General features: G+C 38.1%; 1 protein-coding gene across 1 annotated transcript in view; it reads right to left on the bottom strand.

Annotated features, from left to right (window-relative positions):
* Positions 1–17,566, bottom strand: part of LOC144638594 (sperm flagellar protein 2-like) — a 55,478-nt gene that overhangs the window by 8,378 nt on the left and 29,534 nt on the right. Inside the window, exons 38-56 of the mRNA XM_078497784.1 lie at positions 17,349–17,476; positions 16,495–16,561; positions 16,325–16,396; positions 15,773–15,974; positions 13,813–14,047; positions 9,284–9,428; positions 8,444–8,491; positions 8,031–8,199; positions 6,967–7,068; positions 6,712–6,779; positions 6,452–6,522; positions 5,940–6,039; positions 5,613–5,720; positions 5,307–5,384; positions 4,546–4,596; positions 3,308–3,490; positions 2,677–2,769; positions 1,493–1,555; positions 509–667 (exon numbers count right to left, since the gene is read on the bottom strand). Of these exons, the coding sequence (XP_078353910.1) occupies positions 509–667; positions 1,493–1,555; positions 2,677–2,769; positions 3,308–3,490; positions 4,546–4,596; positions 5,307–5,384; positions 5,613–5,720; positions 5,940–6,039; positions 6,452–6,522; positions 6,712–6,779; positions 6,967–7,068; positions 8,031–8,199; positions 8,444–8,491; positions 9,284–9,428; positions 13,813–14,047; positions 15,773–15,974; positions 16,325–16,396; positions 16,495–16,561; positions 17,349–17,476 (2,142 nt within the window). The remainder of the gene's footprint in view (positions 1–508; positions 668–1,492; positions 1,556–2,676; positions 2,770–3,307; positions 3,491–4,545; positions 4,597–5,306; positions 5,385–5,612; positions 5,721–5,939; positions 6,040–6,451; positions 6,523–6,711; positions 6,780–6,966; positions 7,069–8,030; positions 8,200–8,443; positions 8,492–9,283; positions 9,429–13,812; positions 14,048–15,772; positions 15,975–16,324; positions 16,397–16,494; positions 16,562–17,348; positions 17,477–17,566) is intronic.

Below are 17,566 nucleotides of genomic sequence, written 5' to 3'. Positions count from 1 at the left end.
TTCCGTCCACATTAACCCGGGTAAATTTGAAAACGAAACGCTTCATTAGTAAGTAAAAGTAAAAGTAAAGTCTCTATTTAACGAGGGTAGCACTAAAATAACATAAAAAATACTAACAAACCAGTGGCCCTCCAAAATTATTTACAATAAAATATAAAAATACACTATTTCACGCTCCAAGTCCAAACGCTCATTGGTGAGCGTTTTGAAAAGCTCCGTTTTCGGTGACCTAAAACGCCGTTTCAGTGTGGACAGTTGGCCTAACCGGAGAAAAAGAGATGCGTTTTCAAATTTACCCGGGTCAGTGTGGACGGGGCCTTAAATTGCAGAAATTTGATGAATTGAGATGAAAACCACCAATTTGCTGCACCACATCAGTATTTGTCCCCTTCACCTAGAAAACCACTCTAGAATAATAATTTGTGAAGTGAAATGTGCGTTCGATGCTGTTTACAAACACACAAGCCTGTTTCGTTACCATGGTAATCAGCTAGTAAGTTTCACGTACCTGGATTTGTGGAACACTGACGTCACCGCCATAGTCGTCTGTCATTGGCTGAGGCAGATGAACTAATGACTTGCTGGATGGCATTGGTTGATTTGCAGCCACGCTAAGGGCGCGGAGAACACCCTCCAAGGGGTCTGGGTCGGCAGCAAAGTACAACAGCTGTAAATCAAAAAATTACAGTGAATAAACCGGCTTGCTTTTTATTTTTCGTTTTAGATTAACATTATGAATATGTGACAAAGAAAAATAACAATTAAACCGGTCTAAAAAATTTAAAATCAAAAACAATTTTTTAACCGTTAACATGAGGGTGTAATAGTTTGTTTTTGTTTATCTTCGCGTAGTTATTGTCACTTTCACCTTGTTTTTTTTTAGCATAACACAGTAGGAACCCCCCAAAAAAAAAAAAATAAAATAAAAAAAAACCCGAAAAAAAAAAAAAAAAATAATATACCGGAAAAAAAAAAAAATAAGGGAGGGAACCCCGATAAAAAGAATCCTCGATAAAAAAAAAAAAATTTACTGCCCCCTTGGCATATCGTTATATCGGGGTTCCACTGTAACTAAGAACTACTTATTGTTCCTTGTCAAATGGTCTTTCCAGACGCATCTTGGGTACTTTTCCTTATCAAAGTTTTCACGAGTAGACAATTACGGTGGAAGCAAATCCTCCAAAATTACTTCTTTTTCCCAATCTTCCATCATCTCGCTTTGATGGTTTAAATGACAGAGAATCGTGGTTTCCTTTAACCAATCAGAGCATTTTTTTAGCATCATTGCTTTTCATATTTGACTTGAAAACGCTGATAAGTTTTTAAAAAACTATTTTAAATTGCGTGGCATATATCCTGTGAAAAGCATTCGGTTGTTTAACGCCGCTGTGGCGTGACATTATTCCGGCTGCTGTAGCAATTTCAGCTGTTTATGAACCTCGTACCCAAGGCCTGGGAACGAAGTTGGCTTTTAAGTTGGCGTTTTCCTTACCATGTCAGTATAATCCAACGAAGGTACACTGTCGTTCTGATCGGCAAATATCTGATAAAACGCCTGTAATAAGTCAACAGTAACCATTATGTAGCTATCGGTATGTCAGTTCTTTGACTCTTTTACATGACTTTATTTTTTTTTTGCGACGAAATAAAATAAGCGACCGTTTAATTATTATCAGGAGGGAGGCTGAAACCAGAGGGGGGCGGGGGGCATCAAAATCGATGGAAAGATAAGGGAGGCTCAAAGTAAAATAATTCACTTGACTGGGGGAGGGAGCTTTAAGTCCTATTTCAAATACATACGATGTTTACAAATTATTTTTGTACCGTGAATGAATTCAAATTAAATCTCGCCAAAAAGTGAGAAACGCAAGGGAATGAGGCTCTTAATAGTTCCGAGGAAAGCGACTCGGAATTAGCCTGTGTACAGCCGTCCCCCTCCCCTTCTTTGAGAGGAGGGGGACGGCTGTACACAGGCTACTCGAAATTACAACCAAGTGTTTCAGAAAGCGATTTATTCTTGCAGTCAAATAATCAAGAAATGGATTGTTCCGTTGAATGTTGATATGATGTACTGTTTGTCCCAGACAGTACTGTTCAACAATTGAACGTGCAGCAGTATTTCTTCGTGTCTCACAAGTGCGTCTAAGGAGAATTCAGGTATTGTATGCGTGTTTGATGGAGTGGGAGGGTCACAGACAATTTCTTACAGTTCATGAGGCAATACCTAACGTTTTTTTCTTTGAAAGGAGGGATTACTACCTTTAATCTTTCGTGCGGTCAGCAGAGATAACAGAACTACACGAAACCTGTTAAACCGGTGGCGTGGAGTAAAAATATCGTGAGATATTTGTACTCGTTTCGCGCGTCAGTTGTACAGTCAACTCTTTCTAAGACGGTCGTCTTCGAGACCGGCCCAAACTGTCCGTCTTAGAGAGGTGTCCGTCTTGTAGGAGTTCAGTTACAGTAAAATGACTGAAAAAGGCAGGGACGGGACCAACACCTGGTGTCCGTCTTTTTAAGGTACCCGTCTTATAGAGGTGTCCGTTAAGAGAGAGTTGACTGTGCTCCACTACGTGATGTGGATAATAATAAACCATTATTGCTGCAACCTTTCTGTCACGCACCATTTCCTAACCAAGCGAAAGTATGCTGAAAGTACGCGTGTATGTAACTCACGTTCTTAAGTTTTCCTTGTCTGTCAAACACAGAAGACACATCCGGGTCCTGAGGATTTTCTAGTTCTTGTTGTCCTGAGAACCAAAGCTCTACCTGCTCATAAGTGAGAACAGAGAAAACATTCACACTGTGTAACATGAACAATTCAATTATACAGCAACCGCAACGTATAAAATGACAAGCTGTAACTAAACTGAAGGTTTTTGGAATAACTAATAATAAAGATCACAGGTTTCGCTATTGGATGTAATGCTTGCAAAAATAAAGTCACGATGTAGATCACAGTCTCTATTCTATTCACTAACATGAAGACACTGTATCGTGCGTAAAAGCGAGTAAGCTTTTCTTTTGAATAAAATGCTAAAACATGTTTCGTCACATTCATCTTTATTAACTTCAAGTCAAGATGGTGAACTAACTAGGCAATGGCTCAAAAGATTTGTTTCCTTTTCACTATTGCATATGATATCGCTAAAACGTACACCTGTAAAAATGGTACTAACTCAATCCAAGAAATTTTCCATCCTCTTTCTTTCCCCTACCCCCTATCAACCTCCCTCCCAAAGGTACACTGATAAACACAGATGGTAGCCAATCAGCATCGTTATTTCACTGACGTACGCCAACACACCTGGTCAAATTGTTCCCGAGTCACCCTCCCTAAGAATGACGAGTCCACTTCCCGACACCGCTCCAGAGTCAACAACAGATCCATTTTAGACGCTGGTGGCCAGGGCTGCGCGGCCGCCAGCAGAAACTTCCGCCAGTCAATGAACTCAGTTTCTAAAGATAGCAATGCGCAAACGTCCTGTAGCTGTTAAGAAAGAAATGATTTACAATGATTAATAAATAAATAGTTAAGATGGTTTCCGCCTAACATTCGAGCAATACAGGAAAAAAGAAAGTTACCACAGAGATCTCATAACATGGTAACGGTTTGAGTACAGCTAACAAAAACCAACCAAAACAATAGCTCTCAAGCTGACCGCGCCAGAGAAAAATGGATTTGAAACGTACGTTTCACGCCAGTTAAAAACAAAATGGCGCGCGTTTTAAACATTTTACGAGGTTTGACTTTAATTTTCTCGAGAATGCTTTAGAGTTACAAACAAAAATGTAAATTACGTTGTCACTATAAGACAAATGAATTTCAGTGCGATGTTTCAAATAGTATGTAAAATGTTACCGTACTATGAGTAGGTTTTTGGTACTTAATTTTTGCACTCATTGCTCGAACTTTTAGCGGAATCCGTTCGCGGCTCGGTAAATATCCACCACTAGCCACCGACACTGAGGTGAATAGTTGTTTTAGTATATACTAAAACAGTGAGATAATATAACACGAAAGGATGACTTTTGACTAGTTTATTCCGTTAACGAGTACAGTTTTCGCGCGCGAGTTGCTCGGAGGTGAATACCAAAGGATGTCCGGAGCTTGAGTAGCCAGTCAGCGCGCGCCAAAAACGCTATCCACTGTTTGAGTATATACTAAATTACATTAGTGATACTCGCTGTGTTCTATTGGATCCGCGTCTGTTGGTTCTTCCCTGTTTCTTTCGCCGTCGTCGCGCGCTCGCGTGCTCTTTGCGGTTTTTCTGTTTTTGTCTTCGTGCACTTGTGGTTTTGGACTGTCCTTTGGTTCTCTCCCCCCTCGTTTTCTCGGCGTCCTCCTGCCCTCGTTCTTGCTCGCTCGCTGTAGTCTATGTAGTTATAAAAACTTTGGTTTCAGGGGCAAGGTTTGAAATTTTTAAAGTAGATAAGTAGTTGTAGTAGATGTCAACAGAGGCACAGAAAACCAACAGTGTACCTAAAATAGAAGTTAAAAATAAGAAGTAATAAGAAGATAACAGGTAACCCGGTCTTATTTACCTGTGACTGTGTTATGTTCATCCAGGAGTCTGGGAGCAACTCCATTCCGTGCTGTTAACAAAATCGAAATTTTGCATTACTATTACTATCTTTTACGCTTTCGACATTGCTGATCGTAGCAGTATGCAGGACGCGTGTCACATATAAAAAAATAACTCGCCAAGAGTCTCCCCTGAGCTCAGTGGTTAGAGCATCCAACCGATGTGGGTTCGATTACCGTCAGGAACTCAGATTTTCTTTGTTCCATGCTCACGCTTACTGACCTAACATGTCAAGTTCTTTTCCCTATTTACCGCGTTTTCCGAATTCTTGCTTTGCCTCTTAAGCACTGGCCAAACGGTAACGCAAGTAGCCGCAAGTTCAACTTGCGTACAGAATTGCGTTGGGTGGCCAAACGGACACGCAAGCTTGCAAAGAGTCATTTAAAATGCTACGAGGTGCAATTCAGTATTTGAAGTAAACTGCAAAAAATGTGTTGACTTGCGATGGGTGGCCAAACGGTGTAAACATTGCGTTGAGCTTAGTACAAATTTGATCTCGACCTAAGTGAACGCAAGTGTACGCAAGCGCACGCAAGTCCTGGCCAAACGGAGACGCAAGTAGATGCAATTCAACTTGCGTCTACTTGCGTTGTTGTTTGGTCAGGACTTTATATTCGTCACTCGAAAATCAGCACTTCAAACAACCCCAAAATCGTTACAAACTCGACTTGACCTGTTAATCAGGTCTTAGCGAGTAAATGAATGAATTTTTTCACTTACCGTCAGTGCTGTCATGTCCATAATCGTGTCACAGAACGCTCGGTTGGAAATGACGCCAGTTGGGGCTGTCTCCACAAGCTGGCAAAAAAACGTTAAATAAAGTTACAAAAAAATTAAACATCCCTTTACAGATTTCAAACAAGGCTACATGCTATGTTTACAAATGCTGATTCAGAAAACACAGAATCTAACTATATAACAGTATGAAATAGCTTCAAGACTAACTTTTTAAGTTCACTACCAATATTGTGGTCATAGGAGCGAGGTGTCCATTCTTTATCAGATGACAAAGAAAAGTTTACAAACCTGTCGGTATAAATTCAATAGTTGAGCCACGGTGAAGATATCGCTCTGAGGTACCTCAATAGGGCTCGGAGGAGGGGGCGGTGTGGGCGTCTTGAAGGTCTTTGTGTCCTAGGGATGCACCAACAAGAAATTGAACCAGTTACCATAGTTTGTAGAAAGAAAAATGCTTTATACTACAATCACTACGCTTCTTTAGGATTATTTGGCAGAGGACTTCCTATACAATCAACATAGCCACCCTTTCTGGGGACCAAGAGGTATTGACTTCTTTCCTAGGCACTATTGGTAAGGAATGACCTGAGAAGGTTCTGAGTAACGAGCTCTTACCAAATCAACCACAAAGTCTTTGTCCATCAGGAGACTTTCTTCTTGTAACTTTTCTTCTCTTTCGACAGCAAAACGTATGGTCTGCGCCATTTCTTTGATGCTAAAGACGATGCAATAAAAGTTTACAATTAAAACAAAACATTTTATACCTGTGTTGACAAGCTTTTGTCAACTTTATAGTCGATGAAATAACAAAATTAAAATTGTTTTTGACGCTTGTCGATACACGTTCTACCAAAATTTCTAACGCCAAAAACAATTTTAATTATGTTATTTCATCGCCTACAAGACGCTACGCAGTTGTTGTCAATTTCAACTTTAAAGTGTCCTCCTTATTCTACTAGTTGTCTAAGTTCTGTTTAGTTATCGTTTGAGTCTTAACGACCTCTTCCAAATTAAACAACCCAACAAGTACAAGTGTTTCGACTATGCATGGGAGTCAACAAAACACCAAGAAAAATATAAATCCGATCCAACTAAGATTGAAATTAAGGTTAGCATTTCAAGATAACCTTTCGACTTCTTGTAGGAATCTTTCTCCCAACCAATCGTCCATGTCTTTGTAAGTTGAGTCCGCCTTGCCCTTAAATACAATAAAAATATACTCATTGATTTTAATTATCACGTCTAAAATCGAAAAAAGCTCTCTTGACAGCTCATAAGAGTCCAAGAAAAATTCTGTGAACAGAAACGGTCGACCCAGTCTAATTAGAGTATTATCAGTTAAAGTAATAATGATTAGAAATTGAGATATTTAGAATAAAATTGCTACCTTAAGTTCTTGAAGGACCGAAATAGCGTGGTTCTTGATCATTTCAAGTCGAGTTTTCAAACCGTTATCTGCGAAAAGGGGGTAAAAAAAATCATTTTTTAATAATAACTTCAGCTAGCAAGGAACTCTAAAGCAAACGTGACCAGTGTGGTGATTACACATGAAAAACAAACAAGAATTTACAAATCTTGACATCAGAAAGACATCATCAGACCAATAGATAAGCGCATGATATCTCGTAGTTATTTTCCTCACCTTCTGAGCCTACAGCTCCAAGGAATTCTTTTCTTGCTCTTTCTTTTGTTTTTTGTTTCAGCATGTCCTCCTCTGACTGTCCTTCCTGGTCTTCTGCTGGAGCTAAAAACCAAAAAGTAAATAACGAGACATCAATGGCTTTTGCACAGTCGCCAACTGCCTTCCGTGATACGATCTAAAGTTATATGTTGATAACCGACAAAATGAAGGATTACGGGAAGAAGACGATAGATCTCAAAACAGATAAGATTATTTCAACAACGTGGTGTAATATACCTTTATATCATCTTAACTGGAAGCTGAGCAACAAGCAAAAGTGCGTCTTAGGGGTTTACAACTGAAGTTTTCCTGAATCGTTTCACTTCAAAAAGCTTTCAGTTCAAGATTTTAAATGAAAGGAAATTTTGAAATTGTTTAACCACCAGCACCACATAAGAGAACAAGTTATTTCAGCGAATAGTAAAAGTCGATAGCTGTTTTTTTACGTGTTCAGTACTGAGTGGGCCTCAAACATATGTACGGAAATCAGTTAAGGCTGGTTTTCATATAATCACACCAATCGTTTCTATCGCCTCTGTCACTTCAAAAAGTTTTCTTGCGATAGGGGCGATTATGTGATAACATTACACAGACGATAGCTAACGTCTGCGAGGATTGGGACGATTGCGATCACTTGGATCACCCGTGCTCCATCCTTCTAGCTTCTCTTTCCCTTCTTTGCCGTAAAACTGCAATAACTCAGAAGATAGGAGACCACAAGTTTTGCTCTTTCATTGAAGGCTGCCATTGTGTTGGAACTATGATTGTTTTTGGTATGTCTTCGCTCATACCAGGCGATCGGGACGATCATATGAGAACCCCCGACCGCTTCCATCGCCTACGATCGTCTCAGTATTTGCAAACGATCGATGCGATAAAAACGATCGGGGCGATCACATGAGAACCAACCTTTAGTAGCCTTCCCGGTAATAATAGGGTGCGAGTTTGAGCGGCGCGCAAGAGCGAAAAAAAGCGCGCAAGGGCGGAGACACGTGAAAAAAAGAAAGAGACAAAACAGTACATACGAGGCGGTGGTGTCTCAGTCTTGGATGGTGATCCCTTTCCTGGGCTCTTTCTTCCTTTCTTATCCTTCTTGTCTTTTGCTTTCTTCTGTAACGCCTCCCGTTCTTTTTCCTTTTCAAGCTCGGCTTGTCTAATGGCTTCTGCTTCTTGCTCCGTTTGATCTATCAAGGCCTAGTAAAAATACGAATGAAAGACAAGGGCAAATAACAAGCAGATGAGCTAAGTGGCAATAAGAAACTGATTTAAATTCATCTTTTTTGGGATCTTACTGATGAAAGGGTAAAGCAAATAGGTAAAGTATTTATAGGGAAGAAAATTGTGTTCACGGACTGTCCTCTTAGAATCCATCGGGAAAATGCCGTTATAAAACATAATATCGAACGAAAATTTGGAGTTTAACTAGGTATTTACTTACCATCGTCTCAATGATTGTCAGAGCCATAATATATGCATCAAATACAAGCTGAGTGATGTATTAAAAGAAAAAAAAATATTATTCAAAATTGTAAACCTAATTCATTAACTCTTATTAATATTCATTAATTGATTAATATCATCGGCAAAATACTTTGCCAAGTAGTTAACACGTACCGTAGTCCTTAAAACGTTTTAGGCGAAATTTAAGAGAAGGTACCTTAAAATTTCAGCTAATTTTCATTTAGCACTGCAGGTTTATTTTTGTTTAAAAGGCGTTTCTGCCTGCTTATTTTCGGGTGGGCTAATTTCTTGACGGTGGAAGGGGGGTATTACCGAAAGGTATTTTGCGTTTCAAAGTAATATTTGGAAGGAACTTTTTTGTGTTATAAAATATTGCAAAACTCTCAAAACGTAACTATACTAAACATAATGGACAAGTTTTACACTAGGCAGGGGGGTGCATCAGAGGATTATGAATGTTATAGAACTCTAATTTAGGAGGAATTGAAATGGGTATTTTATGGGGTATCACGATATAAAAGAATTTACCAAAGGTAAAAAAAAAAACTAAGTAGAAACAATAATAAACCAAAACGGTAAGGATTGTATCGATTTGAACTGGGGCACGATTGACCCCTGCTAAGCTCCCTTAACTTGCCTGAATTACACAAATAGTCACAAAAAACAGCGTAAAATGCCTACCAGAGTTAGTAATTGTCTTAGAATAGTAAAGGTTAATTTAAAAAAAATTGTGCTACCTAAATCATTTTAGAAGTGTCTGGTATTTTATAAAGTGTTTAATAAAGTGCAGCGAAGTTATTCCAGTAGGATTGCTTACTTTCTCATCCGGGTCTGCAGGCGGTACTGGGGTGTCTGGTTTATCGGCGTCAGCTGATTTGTCTTTCTTCTTATCGCTTTTCTTGTCCTTTCCTTTCCCGGTACCTGGGTCACCCGACTTGGGACGACGGGGAACTAATGGGATACTGGGAAGCAAGAAAATATATTTAACAATTATTCGCCTAAGGCGAAGTGATTATTGTTGAATAATCCCCGAGACGAAGTCGAAGTGATTATTCAACAATAATCACTGAGCCTGAGGCAAATAATTGTTTTAGTATAATTTTTAGAGGTGATCATCAAGAACTTTAAAAATAACAATAGCAAACAAGAAAACAGCAAACACAAGTGTTCGCTTGCGTACGGTGTAAACCAGTTTAAATCATCGATTGCAATCAGAATTTATTTAGTTAAAGCAATAAAACGGAACAAAACAAACACAATAAGAAAGATAGATGTTCGTTACCTTTGTATGATTGTGGATGACTTCTAAGCGAATGTGCGAATCCTCTAAAAATGAATAGCTCCGGTGAGAAGAGAACTAAATAATGTTTGCTCAATCGACCGACTGAGTTTCTCATCGATCGCCAAAACCGCCGTGTTTACGATCATTTCTAATGCCTTGAGAACCATCTCTTGAAAATATTTTCGGTCCAAAAGTCTTGTAGTTAATTTGAAAATTCCCAATGTTAAAAGTATTCAGGACTTGGACTGGTTTCTTTCAAATCAAAGAAATTTTCATTCAGCAAAAGCGGCCATGTTTTAATACTTGCCTGGATGTCAAAGGTGGCGTGGCTAAGTAACCAAGCCTTCAAAGCTATAATCACCTCGCGCGGGGTGATTATTTATGGGTTAGAGACTGTTGTGAGTGTTTTGTTGACAAATACACACGGCCGCACAATAACGAGAAATTTTCAATACTGCACGAGGCGTAGCCGAGTGCAGTATTGAAAATTTTGAGTTCATTGTGAGGCCAGCAAGTGCGTGTATTTGTCAACAAAACACGAACGAACAGACTCTAACCCTTTTAATATACAATCTGAGTACACTGCATCGAACTGCAAGCATCATCGACTTAACGAACTTCAAACAACAAACTTAATGTTTAAAAATAAGAAGTGTAGTAGTACATAATTACACGGGATTACATCAATAATATAAAAATCACAAATTAGCCGTACAGAAATAAAACTTAAAATGGTTCATAAAATCGTTCATCAGCTGTGGTCGTTCATAAATACAGTCAGCGAGAAGCTTGTTCAATGCAAGTCGATGGCTTTCACAATAAGCAACTACAAGCAAGTCAATCGCACACAAAAATGTATTTATTGAGCTGCAGTTTACCTTTGAACATGAAAGCGCTTCAAGTTGTTATCCTCTTCGATTTTGTTTGGTATTGGATCGTTGATAATTTGAGGAATATACTTTTCTTCCACTTCTACAAGCTTTGAAGCTGAAGACACCTTCAATAATGCACGATTTTCGTGCATTATTGTCAATACTGCACTGTCTGAGTTTGCTGACGACAGGTAAAGCAAAATCACGTGATCTATTTTAACCAATTGCGCGCGTGGATTTTGAACAGTGAACGAAGATTGTATATTAATAAAGAAATAAAAAACGCGCCCGAGTGCATTATTGAGTTATATAAGCACGCGGGAATTTTTAAGAGCAGCACGAGGCGCAGCCGAGTGCTTCTCGCACTTCTCGAGTGTTCTTAAAAATTCCCAAGTGCTTATAAAACTCAATAATGCGCGAGGAGAAAGTTTTTTATTTCTTTTATGAAATGTTAAAGAAATTGCGCGCGCTTAAACTCGTGACGTAAGCAGCGTGCATTATAACTCAATAAAGCACGCGCGTGACGTATGCAGCGTGCTTTATGGGATTTTATTATACGGCTACAATAGTACGCGCCTCTGATTGGCTACTGAGCGGGCATTATTTTCTTGTAATGACCGGGCATTATGAAAATTTTTCTCGGCTCGACGGTTTTTTGAGTTGTGAGTAAAAGCTACTAGCGAGGGAGCAAAAACAGCAACTCACTCTTAATGCACTCTTAATGGACAAAGTTAATATACAAAGAGAAATTGCTATACAAAATAATAGTCTTACTAAGTTCAATGAAAATACGGAAATCTTTTGTAATTTTTTTTTTCTTCTTTCTTTTAGAAAATTACTTTTTTTTTGTTACTGTGTGTGTGTGTGTTTTTTTTTTTTTAAGTTAGCAATTGCTTGTCGTAACTGTGCACATATATCATTACACTAATTTAGATACTTTATGTTCTCTTCTATTAATAGAAATGCTTAAGACAATAAATATTGTTGTTACCAGTAGGTTTTATTATCTAAAAATATAAATAACAATAGAAAGGAAAAAACACTGTAAAAAAAGCACTAGTAGTAGTTATGTTTGAATGTACTCACTGTAATCGTCAATGCAATTTTTTTTGTGTGTGTGTGTGTACAAGCTTCTTCTTTTTTTGTAAGTAGCGTATCGATTATGTAATGTCTTGTTTTATGTAAATGCATTAATAAAAAAAAATAAAAAAAATAAAAAAAAAACAGCAAAAAATGCCGACAAAATATAACTATCTTTTCAATAACTAAAAGAAAAATATTAGCATACCGATACTTCTTTAGTATGAGCGACAAAGAGAGCCACAGAGAGCGAGTTTTACCTCCATTGTTTTTTCCCTTGATTATACTCTTCTTTTGAATAGTGCTTAAAGGCCATATAATAAATAACTTATTAACCTCGTCCGCGTCATTACAGGGAATCTCAGACCTCGACCTTGATGTATTGACCTCGCTGTCGCTCGGTCAATACATCAAGGCCTCGGTCTGAGATTCCCCTGTAATGACCTCACTCTCGGTTAATAAGTAGTATATAATGAATTCGAATTGACCAATCACAGCGCGCGCAATTCCTCGACCATTTTATAAAGCCTCATAAGCCGAGCTTCTCGACCAATCAGAATGCTTCAATTCTTATAATCACCTCTGAAATTATACTAAAACACGATAAACACAAAAAGAGGAAAATAATAGAAGAAAGGAAAGATTCTTGGATATAGATTTTGTTATGAAATTTAGCGATAAAAATAGACGTATTCCGAGGTCATTTCTGCGAATAAAAATATAAAAATTAGCATAAAAATTAAAATAGAAAATAAAATACAACGCTGAAAGCGAAAAATATGTAAAAATAAGTGACAAAATATTAATGAAGTTAAAAGGGTTAAAAAACTTAAAAATACAGAAACAATAAGAGCAATAAAAAGAAAAACGACCTAATATGCGCGGATGGAATCGCATTGTTGTTAGGTTCTTTTTGATAATTTCATAATAAGGCAGTAAATTCTCTGACACTTCTTCAAAATTCTAAAAACTGCGCAGTCATCTGGGGCCATATCGTGTTGTTCCTTGAGGTGATTACCAATGGCCGATCCCTTGTGTTCTTCAATTCGTTACCCAACAAAACGATCTTGAGAAGCAAGACCCAATCAGAATCGTGCTGCCTTTCAAAGACAGAAATCTGCATTCGGTCCGCAGACAACTTGGAGACCTCAGCCGGAAGATCAAGGTAGACATCAGCCCCGTGTACACGAGTCGGAAAATCAAGGATGAAATCAAAGTGAGGGAAGACAAGCCACCCCTTGTGAATCAACAATGCGTTGTGTATAATTTTCAGTGTAACCTGTGTGATGCAGGGTATGTCGGATACACGTGCCGACATCTTCACCAACGAATTGAAGAACACAAGGGATCGGCCATTGGTAATCACCTCAAGGAACAACACGATATGGCCCCAGATGACATTGCGCAGTTTTTTAGAATTTTGAAGAAGTGTCAGAGCAAGTTTAACTGCCTTATTTATGAAATGTTTTTTATCAAAGAACTGAAACCAACTCTGAACAAACAATGCGATTCCATCCGCGCAAAACTATTTGTTTAGGTCGGTTTTTTCTTTTTAATTACTCTTATTGTTTCTGTATTTTTAAGTTTTTTAACCCTTTTAACTTCATTAATATTTTGTCACTTATTTTTACATATTTTATCGCATTTCAGCGTTCGTGACAATTTTGCCTATTTTACTATTTTAATATATTTATGCTAATTTTTATATTTTTATTCGCACTTGAAAATGACCTCGGAGAGGTCGAAACGTCGTGATTTTATATCGCTAAATTTCATAACAAAAAGGAAAGATTCACAATCCATAACTTAGAATTTTCCCACTTAAAATTTGAGGTTAGGAAAATTCAAGTCAGATGTTCGAGACATTTACTGGTAGAGATAAAATTTTGCCTTTGCTGTTGGGGTTTCCCGGCATACAATAACAACCCTACTTATTAATCTCTCGTCTACATGATTTACAACACTATTATGTTAAGGTTTCTTACATATCTAGCCATGTTTTTCCTTAATGATTGGTGCTTGTATTCTTACTACGTGTAAGCCTGACATTGCATCGATATTCTTAAGGAGAAATTCAGTTTTGATCACTGTTTATGGGTAAGAATAGCCTACCGAGGTTTCTGTTCGTCCTCTTGTGTTTCTGTCGGCTCAGGAGTCTTTGAAGAACCTTTATCTTTGTCTTTTTTGCCTGACGGACTCTTCACTTCAGTTTTTTCAGTAGTTGCTAAGTTTGTAGCACTCTCGCTGCCTCCTGACTTGGACGACGCAGACTGCGGTCTTATAGTCAGCGGCAGTTCCACAAGTGGTAAGCGCGCGTAGTCGCTGACTGCATCAGATGGTATTTTGCCTAAAAATGAAACCAGAGTTAGTACAGAGACACAATTACCAAGACCAACGAAGACATCGTCTATTGTTAAATGTAAGTGAAACAAGTAAACTATTAGTTTATTTACTATAAAATGATGATATACTTAATGATATACTTATATTATTTATTAATTACGTGTTCCAAGAGAGGCCTTGGCTCTAGCCAGACATTATGACAAAGTAAGTTAACTCAGAACAGTCAGAAGCCCTCCTTACATGGAAATCGTCTCTGTAACGTTATATATGTAGTGATGAACTTCCATCTTTCTCATTTCATAATTTATGCAATGTAAATTATATCACTTTCAATGTCTAATTACGTTGCTCGAGTGTATATTTATAAGAACGGTCCTAGATTGAAACTCTTTTAATATCAATTCCCCATGCTGATTGGTATGAATTTCCAGTTTAATCTCCTGGGAAAATATAGTAAACACGATAGCTCAAAGTTAAGACAATCTGACTTTACAATGACTTTACAAACATAAGACAATCTGACTTTACAATGCCTAGGTTTAACTCGGTGAAATACGGTAAGCACTCAATCAGATATCTAGGACCCAAATTGTGGTCAAAACTACCAAAGAGCATAAGAGAGGCCACATCTCTCAGCATTTTTAAGACGAACATCAGAAATCTTAACAATCTTGATGCATTATTAAATGATGGGTGCAGAGGCTGTCCGCTCTCCTCCTCCTAAAGAATTTTTAATTATGTATTCTTGTATTATATAATCCACTGTACACAGTCTCATAACATATTTTAACTGAGATTTAAATTTTATTATTGTAAATAGCCATAGTTTTTTTAACATTTTCTTTTATTTTAACCCTTTTTTGTTATGTCCCCGTATTAGTGGGGGAGTTTTCCCCAGCTAGGTGGTTTATGACATTTTTAAGAAAGTTTCTATCTATCTATCTAATCAATTTTATTTATTCTCATCCCCTGCAACGTATTGATATTGTAACAAGACATAACATGTTCATCACTTGTTATAATAAATGGTGAGCTAAGCAAGTACAAAATTTACTTCAAATCAAAGAACACGTTAATATAAATGTTTTGAAGAAATTATTCAATATGGCACGAGCGTGGGACAAAGAAAAAATCTGAGTCCCCGACGGGAATAGAACCCATGGCCTCCCAGATACCGGTTGGGCGCAGCTCACAACGAGTCTCTCGTAGCTCAGTTGGTTAGAGCGCCCAACCGGTATCTGGGAGGCCATGGGTTCGATTCACGTCGGGGACTCAGATTTTTTCTTTGTCCCACGCTCGTGTCATGTTGAATAATTTCTCCACTTTTTATCACCGAGCTTGAAATTTACCATCTTTATTATTTACTACACATTTGATAATTTCGACATTGCTGATCCTAGCAGTATGCAGGACGCGTGTCATATATCAACCTAGTAAATGGCCCAGCTCACAACGAGTCTCTCGTAGCTCAGTTGGTTAGAGCGCCCAACCGGTATCTGGGAGGCCATGGGTTCGATTCCCGTCGGGGACTCAGATTTTTTCTTTGTCCCACGCTCGTGTCATGTTGAATAATGTCTTCACTATTTATCACCGAGCTTGAAATTTACCATCTTTATAATTTATTATAAATGTTTTCTAACGAAGGAAGAAAATCACCCAAGAGATAAAGAGAAACCAAAACAGAAACAAAGTTGTATAACGACCATCCGAGATCTCTACAGCAGCTCACCTTCCATACCAACATAGTAATCTCTCAGCAAGCGCACCGTGTCTTGGTACCGGTCCACCTCGGCCTGCATGAGTGTGACGTAGAAGTTAGTCAGGAGACCTAATCTATCCTCCAGCCATCCTTCACTCATCACTGACTGTCGCTCCTTCTCTGCCAGCTCTTTGCGGTTATCACAGATATCGTACAGGCGGTCACAAAGATCCTGAAAAAAAAATGACAAAGGTTTACCACAGATTGTGGGAGGTATGTACACATGTAAGCGCATGTGATCAGGCCGATTTTCAGGTCTGAATTCTCGATAAACATCCTCATATTCTCGCTCTAAATTAAATTTTAGATGATTTCCTCATTGAAGACTACTATACGTGTGGTACAATTCTCGTCTCATTAAGAATGCAGTTATGCAGCGCTGAAAAGTTTGACAAAACTTTTGCGTCAGCTTTACGTGTTCCCGGGACGTGTTGCATCCGTACTCTTACTGACAATAAAATTAGCCAATCAGCGCGCGAGAATGCGCTCAGTTATTGTAAAATCTGAATTTGTATTACGTACATCAAGTTGTTGATGTAGTTCAGCCTTGGTATCTTCGTCTCCTCTCATGTCTTCAGCCACATCGTTATATGACTGCAATGTAAATTACACAGAAAATGTGGTTAATAATTTTAATTCATGGCACTGAAAACAGACTGATTATAAATGCTCGTGTAATCTTTCAAACGCACCTTTTGCCATTGTAGAACATACTCCTGTTTCTCGTCTGGCCTCTTCAAAAACGCTACAAAATCTTTCCTAGTAAAAAAAAAGAATTAATCATTCAAACAATTTTCAGTTAATACGTTGGCCCCTGTGGGTATGGTGGCCGAAAACTTATCAGTAAGAGAAACAAGGGTCATTTTCAGTAAGCGTCGTAAAAACACAGAAAGAGTTTTTACTCTAATTAGACATTTAAAACGTTGCACGAGAATTCGCGAAGATAACGTAAGGCAAATAAGGTAAGCAACAAGGGTGGGTTATATTCCAAACCATGGCATCTACTTTGGCCCGTTTCTTGGCAAAGCGGTTAACACACAAAAATGAAGACTTTTCAGTTAAGATTTTGGGCGATTTGTATGTCGTTGCATGCCCGTTTTTCAGTTCTCACTCACAATGTTGAAACACTCTGCTTATTATGATTTGATGCCTTTATTAGTTGTCAGGTAAAATCTAGCCCTTTGTCAGTTGTCAGTAAGGATCTTGACACTGAAACACGATATTTTTAATAGTAAACTTTGTGGGGTACGTATCAGATGACCTTGAACATTTTTGGTCACCTGTCTGTTGTTAGTAAAACTTTGGCCGTTAATAAATGGTTTTCAGTAAGGACTTTAAGATTGGGAGATAATTTTAGGACATTTTCTTATTTCAAGTTACGAGATTGCCCCTATTCAATGCCAAATGTCCGCTAACCTATCTATTCAGTGGCAACCAAAGAGTTTTTGGGAAAGTTGCCCATATAAAACAAGAATAGCAATAGAGCTAACAGCAAGAACACACTTCAGAAAGCTTCACAACTGTTTCAATACTTGATGTCACTAACCTTGTTCCATAGAAATATCTGTGAATGAGTTCCCTTTCATGTCTGATCATGCCAAAAACCTTTTTACATGAGTCGATGTATACTTCTTCAGTACTCTCCCATTGAGACGTGAGAACTCCAGCAAAATTCTACAAAAAAAAAAAACACCCGACTTAAGCTGAAGGGTAAACCGTTATCTAAACAAAACTTACTGTAGCAAGTGCAAGAAAACATCCATT

The sequence above is a fragment of the Oculina patagonica genome, chromosome 14, assembly GCF_052425735.1.
Source record: "Oculina patagonica isolate OP01 chromosome 14, crgOcupat, whole genome shotgun sequence".
Lineage (NCBI taxonomy): Eukaryota > Metazoa > Cnidaria > Anthozoa > Scleractinia > Oculinidae > Oculina > Oculina patagonica.
Note: the sequence above shows the minus strand (reverse complement) of the source record. Positions and strands in the feature narration are given on the sequence as shown.